Genomic DNA, 17,646 nt, shown 5'->3' on the forward strand with positions numbered 1-17,646 from the left:
TGTCATTATGGGGTATTGCGTGTAGATTGTTTAGGGGGAAAAACATTTTTAAAATCGGTTTTAAATTAAGGCTGTAACATAACAAAATGTGGAAAAAGTCAAGGGGTCTGAATACTTTCCTCTCACAGGTTCAGAAGTCCAGCACTGCACTTATTTTCTGCTTCTTTAACTACATTTGTTTTAGTCTTCATCCTGAAATTCAAGAGCACTGTTTGATTGACATGGGTGTTTGTGGTGGAGGGAAAAAATATACTGTTTGTAAATGTAGAATTACAACCTATGGAATTTAGTAGATGAATGCCCGGTTTAGGGGACAATGTACACCATTGGTTTCGTGTTAAGAATATAATCTTTGGTCCAGCCCGTTATTTTACACAGATTACATTCCACGGTGCTTGTGGTTGTTACAATGACTATTACTGGACACAACTGTCAGATGAAACCGATTCATTTACTATTATTATTATTATTACGTTTATTTGATGGCCCCGAGGCTGGAATCAGATATATTGTATCAGATACAGTTAGCTAAGTTCATTTGGAGTATGTCAGTAACCAAACTACAACAACAACAAAGCGATACACAAGGACACTTCCCAGACAACAGGTTTCCCAGATCACCGTCTGTCTCGCCGTCCCCATCCTTCCGTGCCTTCCTCCCCCCTCTTTCTCTCTCCCTCCTTCCGTACCTTCCTCCCCCGTCTCTCTCCCTCCTTCCGTACCTTCCTCCCCCCTCTTTCTCTCTCCCTCCTTCCGTACCTTCCTCCCCCCTGTCTCTCTCCCTCCTTCCGTACCTTCCTCCCCCCTCTTTCTCTCTCCCTCCTTCCGTACCTTCCTCCCCCCTGTCTCTCTCCCTCCTTCCGTACCTTCCTCCCCCCTCTGTCTCTCTCCCTCCTTCCGTACCTTCCTCCCCCCTCTGTCTCTCTCCCTCCTTCCGTACCTTCCTCCCACCTCTGTCTCTCTCCCTCCTTCCGTACCTTCCTCCCCCCTCTGTCTCTCTCCCTCCTTCCGTACCTTCCTCCCCCCTCTGTCTCTCTCCCTCCTTCTGTACCTTCCTCCCCCCTCTGTCTCTCTCCCTCCTTCCGTATCTTCCTCGCCCCTCTGTCTCTCTCCCTCCTTCTGTACCTTCCTCCGCCCTGTGTCTCTCTCCCTCCTTCCGTACCTTCCTCCCCTTCTGTCTCTCTCCCTCCTTCCGTACCTTCCTCCCCCCTCTGTCTCTCTCCCTCCTTCCATACCTTCCTCCCCCCTCTGTCTCTCTCCCTCCTTCCATACCTTCCTCCCCCTCTGTCTGTCTCTCCCTCCTTCCTTACCTTCCTCCAGCTCTGTCTGTCTCTCCCTCCTTCCTCCCCCCTCTGTCTCTCTCTCCCTCCTTCCTCCCCCCTCTGTCTCTCTCCCCCTCTTTCCTTACCTTCCTCCCCCCTCTGTCTGTCTCTCCCTCCTTCCTCCCCCCTCTGTCTCTCTCTCCCTCCTTCCTTATCTTCCTCCCCCCTCTGTCTCTCCCTCCTTCCTCCCCCCTCTGTCTGTCTCTGCCTCCTTCCTTACCTTCCTCCCCTCTGTCTCTCTCTCCCTCCTTCCTTAACTTCCTCCCCTCTGTCTGTCTCTCCCTCCTTCCATACCTTCCTCCCCCCTCTGTCTCTCTCCCTCCTTCCTCCCCCCTCTGTCTCTCTCTCCCTCCTTCCTTACCTTCCTCCCCTCTGTCTCTCTCTCCCTCCTTCCTTACCTTCCTCCCCTCTGTCTGTCTCTCCCTCCTTCCTTACCTTCCTCCAGCTCTGTCTGTCTCTCCCTCCTTCCTTACCTTCCTCCCCTCTGTCTGTCTCTCCCTCCTTCCTTACCTTCCTCCAGCTCTGTCTCTCTCTCCCTCCTTCCTTACCTTCCTCCCCCCTCTGTCTCTCCCTCCTTCCTCCCCCCTCTGTCTCTGCCTCCTTCCTTACCTTCCTCCCCTCTGTCTCTCTCTCCCTCCTTCCTTACCTTCCTCCCCTCTGTCTGTCTCTCCCTCCTTCCTTACCTTCCTCCCCTCTGTCTGTCTCTCCCTCCTTCCTTACCTTCCTCACCTCTGTCTGTCTCTCCCTCCTTCCATACCTTCCTCCCCCCTCTGTCTGGCTCTCCCTCATTCCTCCCCCCTCTGTCTCTCTCTCCCTCCTTCCTTAACTTCCTCCCCTCTGTCTGTCTCTCCCTCCTTCCATACATTCCTCCCCACTCTGTTTCTCCCTCCTTCCTCCCCCTCTGTCTGTCTCTCCCTCCTTCCATACCTTCCTCCCCCCTCTGTCTCTCTCTCCCTCCTTCCTCCCCCCTCTGTCTCTCTCTTCCTCCTTCCTCCCCTCTGTCTCTCTCTCCCTCCTTCCTTACCTTCCTCCCCTCTGTCTGTCTCTCCCTCCTTCCTTACCTTCCTCCCCTCTGTCTGTCTCTCCCTCCTTCCTTACCTTCCTCCCCTCTGTCTGTCTCTCCCTCCTTCCTTACCTTCCTCCCCTCTGTCTGTCTCTCTCTTCCTCCTTCCTCCCCCCTCTATCTGACTCTCCCTCCTTCCTTACCTTCCTCCCCTCTGTCTATCTCTCCCTCCTTCCTTACCTTCCTCCCCTCTGTCTGTCTGTCTCTCCCTCCTTCCTTACCTTCCTCCCCTCTGTCTGTCTGTCTCTCCCTCCTTCCTTACCTTCCTCCCCTCTGTCTGTCTGTCTCTCCCTCCTTCCTTACCTTCCTCCCCTCTGTCTGTCTCTCCCTCCTTCCTTATCTTCCTCCCCTCTGTCTGTCTCTCTCTTCCTCCCCCCTCTGTCTGTCTCCCCCTCCTTCCTTACCTTCCTCCCCTCTGTCTGTCTCCCTCCCTCCTTCCTTACCTTCCTCCCCTCTGTCTGTCTCTCCCTCCTTCCTTACCTTCCTCCCCTCTGTCTGTCTCTCTCCCTCCTTCCTTACCTTCCTCCCCCCTCTGTCTCTCCCTCCTTCCTCCCCTCTCTGTCTCTCCCTCCTTACTCCCCCCTCTGTTTCTCTCCCCCTCTCTCCCCCACTTTGTGATTTGATTTGCAGTTATTGTCAATTCTGTTTCCTTCAAGTGCATTTTGGATTACATCCTTTTGTAACCATAAACCATGTAAATAGTTCATATTTTCACTATTTCAGACACATATTTAATAGTACATGACAGGTTATCAATGTGTTGATGATCTCTCAATTAGATGTTCTGCTATCTATTATTATTTCTAGGTGCACCAATAAAAATGAGAAGGAAGGTCTTATCTTTGTCTAAGTTATTTATTTATTTCATACCAACAGTTGGTTTCCTTACATGATATTCAATACATGATGTGTACGTTCATATCTACTGTTACTGTTTCTCATTCTGATGGGGATGAATCAAAGAGGAAAACTGATTGGATTTGCAGAGTCATCAACCTGAAGGAATTCCGTGATTTCTTGTCTATATTATTTTACCCTACCTAAATCGAATGACATCGTAAAAAAAATAAGTTAATTACCAACTCAATTAAATGTTATCAAAACTAGACATTGAACTGACATCTGTGCCCAGTGTTATCTGTGCCCAGTGTTATGGTCTTTGTACACACAAAGCACCCACTATCATAACCACGGTATCTACAGGAAGAAAAATAGTAGACTATTGTAGAAAACACACACAAAAAAAAAAATGTTTTATTGTCACATAGACCAGAAAGGTGCAGGAATTGTGTTGTTTTACAGGGTCAGCCATTGTAGTACGGCGTCGCTGGAGCACAGTAGGGTTCAGTGTCCTGCTAAAGGGCACATCAACAGATTTTTCACCTTTTCGGCTCAGATATTCAAACCAGCAATCTTTTGGTTACTGGCCCAACGCTCTAATCGCTAGGCTACCTGCCGCCCCGTGGGTTAAACCCAATAGGTTTATATGCATCAACAAGTAAATAGGGTGAATAACCAATCACAGCGTTAACTTGTAATAAGTAGAGAGCATCCATAGATAATCATATCTACTACAGTAATATCTCTCTCCTCTGGGGCTCACGCTCTGTAGCAGAGGAAGTTCCTCCTCTCCTCACAGTTCCTGGTTCCCCAGTGCTCTCCATCTCTGGTCAGGGTCCCACAGTGGAGGTATTGAGCGGGGCAGTGGGGCAGCTTCCCGCCAGACCAGGCCTGGTACTCCAGGTGGTCCCCGTTCACCCAGAGCCATTCTCTGGCCAGGAAGATCAGACCCGTCCACACATGGTCGGTCTGGGCACCCTCTATCTTGCTCTGGGCCTGGAGATGTTCAGTCTTAGAGAGTAGGCTGGGGAGGTCGGTGTAGTGACCCCTGCAGTACTCCAGAGCCTCCTCCCACGTCTTCATCTCCTGAACCAGGATCAGCTTCTCCTTGTAGCATAAGAAGGGGAGTGTCCGGGAGCAAAGCGAATCCATCCATCTCATATCCCACTGTACCATGACACAGTCCTCAATGCCACCAGCATTGTTTGGCTCTCCTGACTTCCAAAACCTAAATGCTGAGTTCTCTCCTCCTGACCATGTCCATCCTGTTGGGTCGTTAGCATCTCTGTGCAAACCAATCCAGGTCCAATCACCCCTTGAAATGGGAAGGAGCTGATATACTTCTTCCTGGTTGCTGATGAAGGCCAGGTCAGTGTAGTGCTCCTGACAGTACTGCTGAGCCTCTGACCAGGTCTTCTCTTCAGACACATAGTGATATTCTCTGAGTTTACCAGAGGCCACTGCACACAGAGCAGTGATGAGGAGACCAGTGAAGCTACTCTTCCTCTGCATGATGCCCCAGTGCTCAGTAGGTGTGGAGCGGAGCTGACCCCACTGCTGCTGCTGATATTATGAACCTGCTGCTACTCTACTGGCCCCCTCTCATGTGTCCACACAGCCCACCAATCAGAGTGCCTCCTTAATCTAGCCAACCAATCCATGGCTCTTCCTCATAGGTTTTCTGATTGGCCACATCCTCTTTCCTCGCCTTCTCTAAATGAATTGAAGGACAGCGTCAGAGGGGAGAGACTTTGAAAGTGGATGTGAAGATTCAGGGTAAGAAAATAGAGTAAGGGCCCTGTACACACATTGCCTAAAAAGGAACACCGCAGTCAAATAATGGCTGCATCTTTTAAGCAAATTCTACCCAGGAGCTTCAGAAAATCTCACGGTCCAAAGAACACGAATAAACTTGAACCAAAGTTGACATGTAAATCCCTCCAACAGAGAATCAGTAGCGAGTTCAGAGAACTCAATATTCTTGACCATATTTGATGCTACATATTTAACCTACATATTTAACCAGCTGTAGTGGTGCCTGGAGAAGTGGGTATACTCTCATTTTACCAAAGGGCTCGTCCGGCGAAGGAAAGGCGCCCTGTGTGGAAATATATGAGAAACAGTGACATACACTATGAATTACCTAAAATGTTGAATCCCATATTGGTCTTTCACAGTCAGACCAACCCATGCTGTACTGTGCAGTAGGCTAATAGTAGGCCTACTACTGAAACAGATAAATGAGGCTGCCAACTGAGTCACAAATTCACAGGTTTCAGATTTTTCCCCATTTCTGTAAGGTTTTCGTTCTGTTACACTTTTTCTTACAGAAAACAACGCAATTGTATTATCTAAGTCCATAACAATGCTTAAACCACATCAGGAGACCACTTTTGAGGTTTGAGTGTCAACTGTAAGTGCTGTTATTGTGAAGTGGAAATGTCTAAGAGCAACAACGGCTCAGCCGCGAAGTGGTAGGCCACAAGGCTCACAGAATAGGACCACCGAGTGCTGAAGGTATGGATAGTGCTAACTGTAAAGTTTTGTCAAGGAGGAATAATGGGGATATTTTTCATGGCTCGGCCAAGGCCCCTTGGTTCCAGTGAAGGGAAATCTTAACGGTACAGCATACAAAGAAATTCTATATGGTTCTGTGCCCCCCCCCAAAGGATTTTCATTAACTTACACTAGACTTTTCCCCCCTTACTAGCTCTGACCTTATCTATGAAAAATCGACTTACTGTGACATGTAGTTCTCCCACCTAGCTATAGTATCTTAAGACGAATGCAATAACTAAGTCACTCTGGATAAGAGGGTCTGCTAAATGACTCAAATGTAAAATAAAATGGTGTAATTCATTTTTTTTATTGAGGGGATAAATATTACATGTATTTTCTACCCCATCTTTGATTGTCAGTATTAATGATACAAAAGGCAACAGATGCAATGTAGGTGATAAAACACATATCAGAATTCAGATGAGTCCTGCAAACTATGATTTACAAAAGTAACTGTGCTGGAAATGTTTAACGTTTGTGCTTTTCTAAGAACAAAAGTTCTCAGTTTCAAGGTCTCGGCTTAGAGAAGAAGCCTTGAGGTATTGGTCTGTCACATGTTATGAACCAGTACTGGTCGGTCACATGTATGAAACAAAACAGTAATGATGAATGAATTATGCAAATATAACATGTCTGTGTATAGCCATATAGAAGACAACAGTTGGGACTGCCCCAGCAGAGCTCCTGATTGACATGTTCTATAGTGCATTGAGTTGGAACCTCTCCAGCGCGCTGATAATAAAGGATCATTCATTTAAGATTGACTTAAGTGTCCCTGGTGGTCATTTCCATGACATGGTGGTGAATTTCCACAACAGCCTTTCATCTTCACAAAATTATGCATATCTTTGCTTTATTCAATACGAGAAAACTCAAGGTGACATTGATGGTTTGCCAGTTCTACAGACAATGTATGCAAATTACTGTAGAATGAATGAATAATAAATTAGCCATAAAAAATAAATCCTTATGAGAGCTAAGAGTTTATTCAATGGAGAAGGCTCCTATTATGAAGACAATATGCTCAAATCTTTTCACATGAACTCTTTACAAAAGTGTGCATCAAGAGTTGCTGTGTTGTGCCACCCTGTATCAGAAGTAGAGAGGTGTCAAAGCTCAACCCCCCTCTGCTTGAAGAGCTCCTCTAGGTGTCTCTCCAGTGCTGGGTTGGTCCCCCTCAGTCCTCTCACTACCTGGGCTGCCCACACAAAGTACTCCTGAACACGCTCTGCCGGCCAACCTGGCAACCACAACACAGATTTAAATATAAGATATGGGACAGGGGTAAAGAGAGGGACAGTCAGACAACGAGAGGGAAGTAAAGAGAAGCAATGAGCCAGAGATATAATTAGAAAATAAAGATCAGTTTCCCCAGTTCAGAGAAATTGGTCATGGAGGTTGTTAGGTTTATGTCCCATCCTGCATCCTGATTCACCAGCTTCTAACCACTAGATGGTGCTGCTCTTGCTTTTTTTTTTAAAGAATCAGTCACTCACATTTGTGGCACAAATCCAATGCAAGTCAAGGGTTATTAGAATTTTCACACAGTAACATTGAGTTATTTTTTTATAGATACTTTAGGATTTGGACATGACGTGTGAAAATGCTAATAAAGAAACCATTCGCATGCATTGGATGTGCCAAAAATGCTAGAAAGTTAGCATTTGAAATGGTGGATAACAAAACCAAAGCATGGATTGTTGTCATACCTTGTCCATCGACTGCTTAGTCATTTAAGTTAACTTCTGACAACATTTACCATCCCGCAGTAGCGGCCATGATTTAGCAGCAGATGCATATAGCAGACATGATTTGAGAAGATAGATGACTAGATCAACAGAAAAGTGAGCCTGTCAGGTAATTATCTCCTACACTAGATCAACAGAAAAGTGAGCCTGTCAGGTAATGATCTCCTACACTAGATCAACAGAAAAGTGAGCCTGTCAGGTAATGATCTCCTACACAGCTTCTAGCCTAGTTAACGCAACGCTGTGCAGTTTTCCTTATTTTGACCACTTTCTCTCTCTGGCCTCCATTGACTTAGTCACACATTTTGGCCAACCTACAAGGGTAAAAACTCCAATAACCTTTGAACGGTGAAATGGGGTTTATATGATAGTGAAATGGGGTTTGGACCATTGGTTCTCTCATAGGATAACCAACACAATTAACATATTTTACACAGAGGGTCCAAAAATATGCTTTTTTGATTGGACACCCTACAATCAATCACCTGTAGGTGTGCAGCGGTTCAGGTCCCTCAGGTTGTACAGTTTGTCAGCCAGTTTGACCAGTTTGGCCTGGTGGCTGGCGTGAGGTGCATGCTCCACCTGCTGACGTTTCCTCTCATGCTTGGGTAGCGCCTTATCATCTGTCACTTCCTGAACAATTCGAGACACCGTTTGCCCAAAGATGGCCTGTAGTTCTCCTATGCTGGTGTCAGTGTCCTCCACTGTGTCATGGAGCAAAGCTGCCTGAGGACAGTTGGAAAACACAAATATCAGTCATGACCTTCCTGTTAATAACACAAACTCGTAACACAAATGTTTAATGTTTTCATGAGCTTAACATTGCCCATTGACTCGTCTATACTTAATAATATAATTTCATTACGATTTAAAATATTGCCCTCCAGGAACAAGTATGCAAGAAAGTATTTTGAGTTTGTCTGATACATAAAACACTTACTTGCAAAACTTCAATGTCTGTGATCCCACCTTCATGGCTTAGGATCCTTGCCACACCTGCAAAATGATGAACACAGCAAATGTAAATGCAGATATCCATACACTGAAGTCCGAGCAGTGAGAGAGTTATTGCTAAGGACCTCTCTCAATAATGGACTAGAGGCTAACGTTACTCCTTATCGTCCAAGGACCTTGCATGTTTAGAGGCAAATTGGCCCTTGCAGCCAAAACCGCTAAATACTCAATCTAAACATGAATCAATTCTCAATTACAGTACATTTCTAGAAAAACTTTTATATCAAAAATAATTTTCCAAATACAAAACACACACTTACTGTGCACTGTTAACAGATTAACAGATGCAGCTGACAGCATCTTTCAGTGACAACAGATGCAGACAGCTAATTAGCACATGAACGCCTGTCTTCAGTAAACAAGCGCTGTACCATGGAGATGAGACCGTGGGAACACTTACCCTAAACAAAAGGGTGTAGTGCTTTTACCTTTTGTGTTAATAATTTTTAAAAAACGTCTAGCTAATATGAAATATATGTTCCTTGTGTTTCCAAAACCGTACCGCAAAATATGTTTTAACGTTCAGAACAAGCCCCGGTCAGAAGATTCTAGCTATCATCAATAGGCGCTAATGGTAGCTAGTTAAGTCCTTATGCCATTCATAGACGTTAACTAGCTAGCATCTGTTAAGATTGTTTTTATAACAACTGTACCTATTGGGTGGTTGATATATGGCGTTTGTTCAGCGTCTTTACGTCGTTGATTGCGGTGCTTTTCAGCAGCGAAGTTGACAGTCTCCAACAGAATGACCGCTTCTGAACTCATGCTGTAAAAATAGTTTCTCACACTACAGACGGCACATTATTACCAACGTTTGGTCGCAGATCTCACCCGTCATTTGTGCGTCAGTGCTTTCTCTTTAAATGTCCGTAGTCAGACAAAGTCTCGCAACATTCCATCCGCTTCCACTGAAGCAAGGATAACATATTGCATTGGGATAAATTGTGTGCCTCCTTGCGAAACAATATAAATACGAATGAGCCTTACCTTTATATATATATTTTAGCAGTATTCCTTTCTAGGGAGGTTTTCCAAGCCACCGTGCCTCTACACCTGCATTGCTTGCTGTTTGTGGTTTTAGGCTGTGTTTCTGTATAGCACTTTGAGATATCAGCTGATGTAAGAAGAGCTTTATAAATAGATTTGATTTGATTCATAATAGAGCGTAAATCAATACTTAGTCCTAATGTCCATGTGTTCATTAGAGACAAGAACGTTTTTGCATAAAGTCCCCATTATGAGCAGGGGTTTGTTTGAATGTCATGATCAGGGGCTGGATTTGTCTAGGAGGCAGAGACTTGTGGACATGTGGATGAACGGGTAGGCTACCCCCAGTAGTACATACCAGGCCTGGACCTCCCCCGCGCGACCCTGATCAGAGAGGTAGAGCACTGGCGAACAAGGGACTGTCAGGAGGGAAGGAACTTTATCTGCTGCGTAAAGTGATTTGGTAAGTCATCATTTGAGACCCAATCATTGATCCAAATCAGGAAAAATCTATGCCAAAATGTTGTAATAGGGTTATGATTATAGGGGGGGGGGGGGATTATTGTCAGAAAGAAGTTGCAAAAATGTAAAAGTTTGCCAAAAACAAGGATCAACTTGATCAGTGTTTTGCCATCAAAACATGTATTTTAGACATCTTTTTTTAATGTGTGTTTTCCTATGTAAGGAGGACATCTAAATTGTTTTAGTAGTATTTTGTTTGACCTTTCTGACTACATTTGAAAAGATAACCAAATACTTCCTTTACCTACCCTGCCTTTCTAAGGTCTTCGAAAGCCAAGTTAACTAACAGATTACCGACCATTTCGAATTCCACTGTACTTTCTCCGCTATGCAATCTGGTTTCAGAGCTGGTCATGGGTGCACCTCAGCCACGCTCAAGGTCCTAAACGATATCATAACCGCCATCGATAAGAGACATTACTGTGCAGCCGTATTCATCGACCTGGCTAAGGCTTTCGACTCTGTCAATCACAACATTCTCATTAGCAGGCTCAACAGCCTTGGTTTCTCAAATGATTGCCTCGCCTGGTTCACCAACTACTTCTCTGATAGAGTTCAGTATGTCAAATCGGTGGGCCTGTTGTCCGGACCTCTGGCAGTCTCTATGGGGTGCCATAGGGTTCAATTCTCAGGCCGACTCTCTTCTCTGTATACATCAATGATGTCGCTCTTGCTGCTGGTGATTCTTTGATCCACCTCTACGCAGACGACACCATTCTGTATACCTCTGGCCCTTCTTTGGACACTGTGTTAATTAACCTCCAAATGAGCTTTAATGCCATACAACTCTCCTTCCGTGACCTCCAACTGCTCTTAAATGCAAGTAAAACTAAATGCATGTTCTTCAACCGATCGCTGCCTGTGTAACAGTATAGACTTTACGCCCGTCCCCTCGCCCCGACCTGGGCGCGAACCAGGGACGCTCTGCACACGTCAACAGTCACCCTCGAAGCATCGTTACCAATTGCTCCACAAAAGCCGCGGTCCTTGCAGAGCGAGGGGAACCACTACTTCAAGGTCTGAGCAAGTGACGTCACCGATTGAAACGCCACTAGCGCGCACCACCGCTAACTAGCTAGCCATTCCACATCGGCTACACTTGCACCTGCCCGCCCGTCCAGCATCACTACTCTGGACGGTTCTGACTTAGAATATGTGGACAACTACAAATACCTAGGTGTCTGGTTAGGCTGTAAACTCTCCTTCCAGACTCACATTAAACATCTCCAATCCAAAATGAAATCTAGAATCGGCTTCCTATTTCGCAACAAAACATCCTTCACTCATGCTGCCAAACATACCCTCGTACAACTGACCATCCTACCGATCCTCGACTTCGGCGATGTCATTTACAAAATAGCCTCCAACACTCTACTCAACAAATTGGATGCAGTCTACAACAGTCCCATCCGTTTTGTCACCAAAGCCCCATATACTACCCACCACTGCGACCTGTATGCTCTCGTTGGCTGGCCCTCGCTTCATACTCGTCACCAAACCCACTGGCTCCAGGTCATCTACATGTTTTTGCTAGGTAAAGCCTCGTCTTATCTCAGTTCACTGGTCACCATAGCAGCACCCACCTGTAGCACGCACTCCAGCAGGTATATCTCACTGGTCACCCCCAAAGCCAATTCTTCCTTCGGCCGCCTCTCCTTCCAGTTCTCTGCTGCCAATGACTGGAACGAACTGCAAAAATCACTAAACCTGGAGACTCTTACCTCCCTCACTAGCTTTAAGCACCAGCTGTCAGAGCAGCTCACAGATCACTGCACCTGTACATAGCTCATCTGTAAATAGCCCATCCAATCTACCTCATCCCCATACTGTATTTATTTATTTATCTTGCTCCTTTGCACCCCAGTATCTCTACTTGCACATTCATCTTCTGCACATTCTACCATTCCAGTGTTTAATTGACATATTGTAATTACTTCGCCACCAAGGCCTATTTATTGCCTTACGTCTCTTATCCTACCTCATTTGCACATGCTGTATATATATTTTCTACTGTATTATTGATTGTATGTTTGTTTATTCCACGTGTAACTCTGTATTGTTGTATGTGTCGAACTGCTTTGCTTTATCTTGGCCAGGTCACAGTTGCATATGAGAACTTGTTCTCAAGTAGCCTACCTGGTAAAATAAAGGTGAAATAAATAAATATCTTCTCACAGGTTCTATCAAAAGTCCAGCACTGCACCAGCAAAACACTCCAACACTAGCACAGACTGGAATATGTTCCGGGATTCATCCAATGGCATTGTGGAGTACACCACTTCAGTCATCTGCTTCATCAATAAGTGCATCGACGACGACGTCGTCCCCACAGTGACCGTACGTACAGGGCCTTGCAAAAGTAATCATCTCCCTTGGTGTTTTTCCTATTTTGTTGCATTACAACCTGTAATTTAAATAGATTTTTATTTGGATTTCATGTAACGGACATGCACAAAATAGTCCAAATTGGGGTAGTGAAATTTAAAAAATAACTTGTTTAAAACAATTCTAAAAAATGTCAAACGTAAAAGTGGTGCATGCATATGTATTCACCCCCTTTGATATACCTGTATTAACTGCACCTGTTTGAACTCGTTACCTGTATAAAAGACATCTGTCCACACACTAAATCAAACAGACTCCAACCTCTCCACAATGGCCAAGACCAGAGAGCTGTGTAAGGACATCAGGGATAAAATTGTAGACCTGCACAAGGCTGGGATGGGCTACAGGACAATAGACAAGCAGCTAGGTGAGCAGGCAATAACTGTGGGCAAAATTATTAGAAAATGGAAGAAGTTCAAGATGAAGGTCAATCACCCTCGGTCTGGGGCTCCATGCAAGATCTCACCTCGTGGGGCATCAATGATCATGAGGAAGGTAAGGGATCAGCCCAGAACTACACGGCAGGACCTGGTCAATGACCTGAAGAGAGCTGGGATCATAGTCTCAAAGAAAACCATTAGTAACACACTACGCCATCATGGATTAAAATCCTGCAGCGCACGCAAGGTCCCCCTGCTCAAGCCAGCGCATGTCCAGGCCCGTCTGAAGTTTGCCAATGACCATCTGGATGATCCAGAGGAGGAATGGGAGAAGGTCATGTGGTCTGATGAGACAAAAACAGAGCTTTTTGGTCTGAACTCCACTCGCCGTGTTTGGAGGAAGAAGAAGGATGAGTACAACCCCAAGAACACCATCCAAACCGTGAAGCATGGAGGTGGAAACATCATTCTTTGGGGGTGCTTTTCTGCAAAGGGGACAGGACGACTGCACCGTATTGAGGGGAGGATGGATGGGGCCATGTATCGCGAGATCTTGGCCAACAACCTCCTTCCCTCAGTAAGAGCATTGAAGATGGGTCGTGGCTGGGTCTTCCAGCATGACAACGACCCAAAACACACAGCCAGGGCAACTAAGGAGTGGCTCCGTAAGAGGCATCTCAAGGTCCTGGAGTGGCCTAGCCAGTCTCCAGACCTGAACCCAATAGAAAATCTTTGAAGGGAGCTGAAAGTCCGTATTGCCCAGCGACAGCCCCGAAACCTGAAGGATCTGGAGAAGGTCTGTATGGAGGAGTGGGCCAAAATCCCTGCTGCAGTGTGTGCAAACCTGGTCAAGAACTACAGGAAATGTATGATCTCTGTAATTGCAAACAAAGGTTTCTGTACCAAATATTAAGTTCTGCTTTTCTGATGTATAAAATACTTATGTCATGCAATAAAATGAAAATTAATTACTTAAAAATCATACAATGTGATTTTCTGGATTTTTGTTTTAGATTCCGTTTCTCATAGTTGAAGTGTACCTATGATAAAAATGACAGACCTCTACATGCTTTGTAAGTAGGAAAACCTGCAAAATCGGCAGTGTATCAAATACTTGTTCTCCCCACTGTATATATTTACGCTCAGTGTGTCGTCTTGATCGCTGTTGAAAAGTTTGTTTCTTTTGTAGAATTGTCCGTCTCTCTCTCTCTGCCGTGGTCAGAATGGATACTTCAGAGTAACATTCAGCGATGTTGTTATAGAATAGATGTTTCGGCAGGTGTCGGTCTTGCCCTTCAATGATACCGAATTCCTAGCTGCAGACTAGTAATTAATATCAAAGACTTGTTCTTATTCTGTGGGTATCGATAGTCTAAGAGTTTAACCACGTGGGATGGTTAAAAGATTCAGCAGTCTGGTCTCAACCTTGGCCCTCTCGTTATTGAGGTAAGCTGGTCTGCAACCTTTGTCCTCTAGTAATTGAGAGAAACATGGTCTGTTCAGAAATTCTCAAAGTGGGGGTTTTATTCGGGAGTTGCAGAAAAGGCTGTCTCATGACGCAAGGTCCGAACTGGGCTCATGGGCGGTCCTCTGATTTAGTTAAACTCAAAAGGGAATTGGAGTTTCCTTCATTAAACAGTCCAAAATCACATTACACAATTTTACAAACAGTATCATTATCACTCATTCATCTTATACAACAATTAGATGTAAACCTCATATCTGAGGCTATTATATAAACAACGTTATGGTAATGTGGCTGTATTGTCTCCCATGAGCCCCACAAAATTGCACCAGCTGGATTCTTCACTGATCTTTTATACCTTCTCCGGAACATAAATGTTGTTCGGACCTCAAGTTCTGTGAGGTGGAAGAAATTCCTTTGTTCTCTTCTATGAAAACTCTACTCTGTCTCTATACTGTGGCCTTGAGGAGATCATCTCCTCCAGGAATTTACGACCTCTCTGACCACAGCAGCCTAGTTGTAGGAGACAGAGAGGGGGATGGTGCTCGCTGTACCCAAAGAGGGCAACGTCATGACAGCGTTAACTAGTAATAAGTAGAGAACATACATAGATGATCATATCTACTACAGTAATATCTCTCTCTGGGGCTCACGCTCTGTAGCAGAGGAAGTTCCTCCTCTCCTCACAGTTCCTGGTTCCCCATTGCTCTTCATCTCTGGTCAGGGTCCCACCATGGAGGTATTAGGTGGGGCGCCGGTCCAGACCTGGTACTCCAGGTGGTCCCCGTTCACCAACAGCCATTCTCTGGCCAGGAAGATCAGACCCGTCCACACATGGTCGGTCTGGGCACCCTCCATCTTGCTCTGGGCCTGGAGATGTTCAGTCTTAGAGAGCAGGCTGGGGAGGTCGGTGTAGTGATCCCTGCAGTACTCCAGAGCCTCCTCCCATCTCTTCATCTCAGGGTCACGGAGGAGAGAGGGTGCAGGACGTACTTTTGTCCAAATGAGAAAAGGCCCCACCACACCATCAGAGTGCCTTGTTACATCACCTGTACTCTCAGGTTACCAATTAGACTGCTTATATTTTTTCTACTGGGCTCTTTCTTAATTGTCTGTCCTTGATTCCTCACATTCTCTTACCTCGTATCCTTCTCAAAACCCCCTGCGGACAACCTTGGATCTTCTCCTCCAATGGTTTTGAGCAGAAGGAGAAGAAAAGGGATGTGAGGATTCAGGGAAAGACAATATAGTAAGGGCCCTTACTATAAGGGCCCTTCAAATAACTCCTGCAGTTTCTAAGCAAACTACCCAGGAGCTTCGGAAAATCTCACGGTCCAAAGAACCAGAATAAACTTTAACCAAAGCTGACATGTAAATCCCTCCAACAGAGAATCAGTAGAGAAAGAGTTCATCTTCTTGACCATATGCCCTTACACATTTTTAACCTCAAATGTCGGTGTGGAATATAGTAACATACGTGTAATATAGCATATGATGTCATCATAAATGTTTTGCAAGTTCTACCTGCATGTATGATTAACTTGTCAAAATAGGACAAAACTTTAGATTGATATACACGTTTAACGTCTTCCTACAATAACAAAACTGAAATAGAATGCCCTGACTATGTTAATATAAGTGACTTGTATAGAGTGAGTTGTGATGAACTATGTCGGTGAAGCAATAAGATAAATAATACATTTCTTTCATTACACTCTTAGATAAAAAGGTGCTATCAAGAACCTAAAACAGTTCTTTGGCTGTCCCCATAGGAGAACCCTTTGAATAACCCTTTTTTGGTTCCATGTAGAACCCTTTCCACAGAGGAAAGGATTCATTAACCTTCACCCTCCCCCACCCACATCACAGCCAATGTTAAGTCCTTCGGCACAGAAAAGCTCTCATGCACATTTAATGAGGCTCTGGGATGTGGACTAATACTTTTGAGATTTTTATTTGGAACCCAAAAAGGTTCAACCTGGAGTAAAAAAGGGTTCTCCTATTGGGACAGCCAAAGAACCCTTTGATTTTCAGTATTGATGATTCAAAAGGAAACTGATGCAATGTATGTGATACAAGATAAATATCTGAATTTAGATTGATCCTGCAAACTAATAGGACTTACAAATGTCCTCCAGCACTTAGCAGTTTTACTGCTATATTACAAAAATATATAAAGAGCAGGACAATGATAGTAACAAGTTTACTAATACTAATTACATTGACTTGACCCGTAGTTTTACATAGACACACAGAGCACACGGTGGTAATAATATATGTTGTACAGACTTTTAGTTAGTGTATTAGATAGCCTCTACATTTCTCTCTCCCCCCTAGGACTCACTCTTGTTTTTTTAACCTTTATTTAACTAGGCAGGTCAGTTAAGAACACATTCTTATTTTCAATGACGGCCTAGGAACAGTGGGTTAACTGCCTTGTTCAGGGGCAGAACGACAGATTTGTACCTTGTCAGCTCAGGGATTCGATCTTGCAACCTTCCGGTGACTAGAATTATTATTTTATTTTGTATTCTTGTTTGTTAAAGCTAGCTATTGTTAGTAAGGTTTACCTGTGCCAAAATGTAGCTATTTATCATCCTACAGCCCATCTACTTTTGATTTTTTTTAAATGGTTAGCCAACATGTTGTGAGCACTTTTACATCCAAAACCTATGTTCTCACGGCGTTCTCTTGTCCAGCAGTGTGGTTGGAACGCCTAATGGCAATCAAATTGCAGTATTGAATCAGAATACATATAGAATTGTGATACGTATAGAATCACACTGCATATCGTATTAGCACCTAAGTACCATGATATATCGTATCGTGAGGTCTCTGGCAATTTCCAGCCCTACCAATTAGATGCCTAGTATGCCCTCACCTGTACACAAGTGGACCAGGACCACCTGTCAGAGAACTTTCCTTACTCAACATGTGCACACGCACAATACCAACTACACACTACTCTTACCTAAACAGGAAGACTGCAGTCAAATCACTTGTGTATCTTCTAAGTAAACTCTACCCAAAAAGATGGAAAATGTCAGGTGGAGAAGGACAGTAACCAAAGCTTGCATGTAAATATTTATTTGGGCTTATCCAAGAAACCTTAATTTCAGCTTAAAAATAGAAATAAACTCAGCAAAAAAAGAAACATCCCTTTTTCAGGACCCTGTCTTTCAAAGATAATTTGTAAAAATCCAAATAACTTCACAGATCTTCATTTTAAAGGGTTTAAACACTGTATCCCATGCTTGTTCAATGAACCATAAACAATTAATGAACATGCACCAGTGGAACGGCCGTTAAGACACTAACAGCTTACAGATGGTATGCAATTACGGTCACAGTTAAGAAAACT

General features: G+C 44.5%; 2 protein-coding genes across 3 annotated transcripts; both read right to left on the bottom strand.

Annotated features, from left to right (window-relative positions):
• Positions 1–3,230: 3,230 nt before the first annotated feature.
• On the bottom strand, positions 3,231–5,962 carry LOC110518657 (macrophage mannose receptor 1-like). Its single transcript, XM_021596121.2, has one exon. The coding sequence runs from the start codon at positions 4,735–4,737 to the stop codon at positions 3,985–3,987; it is 753 nt and encodes a 250-aa protein (XP_021451796.2). The 5' UTR covers positions 4,738–5,962; the 3' UTR covers positions 3,231–3,984.
• A 131-nt stretch (positions 5,963–6,093) lies between these two features.
• Positions 6,094–9,391, bottom strand: LOC110526673 (guanosine-3',5'-bis(diphosphate) 3'-pyrophosphohydrolase MESH1). 2 transcript variants are annotated; one of them, XM_036963862.1, is made up of 5 exons: positions 9,200–9,307; positions 8,807–8,846; positions 8,473–8,528; positions 8,018–8,258; positions 6,094–7,024 (listed from the first exon to the last, which is right to left on the bottom strand). In XM_036963862.1, the coding sequence occupies exons 2-5, from the start codon at positions 8,844–8,846 to the stop codon at positions 6,894–6,896; spliced, it is 468 nt and encodes a 155-aa protein (XP_036819757.1). In that variant the 5' UTR covers positions 9,200–9,307; the 3' UTR covers positions 6,094–6,893. The 2 variants fall into 2 exon arrangements, with proteins under 2 accessions (XP_036819757.1, XP_021463488.1); XM_021607813.2 differs by lacking the exon at positions 8,807–8,846 and having other exon boundaries at positions 9,200–9,391.
• Positions 9,392–17,646: the final 8,255 nt, after the last annotated feature.

Source organism: Oncorhynchus mykiss, chromosome 26 (genome assembly GCF_013265735.2).
Source record: "Oncorhynchus mykiss isolate Arlee chromosome 26, USDA_OmykA_1.1, whole genome shotgun sequence".
NCBI classification, from domain to species: domain Eukaryota; kingdom Metazoa; phylum Chordata; class Actinopteri; order Salmoniformes; family Salmonidae; genus Oncorhynchus; species Oncorhynchus mykiss.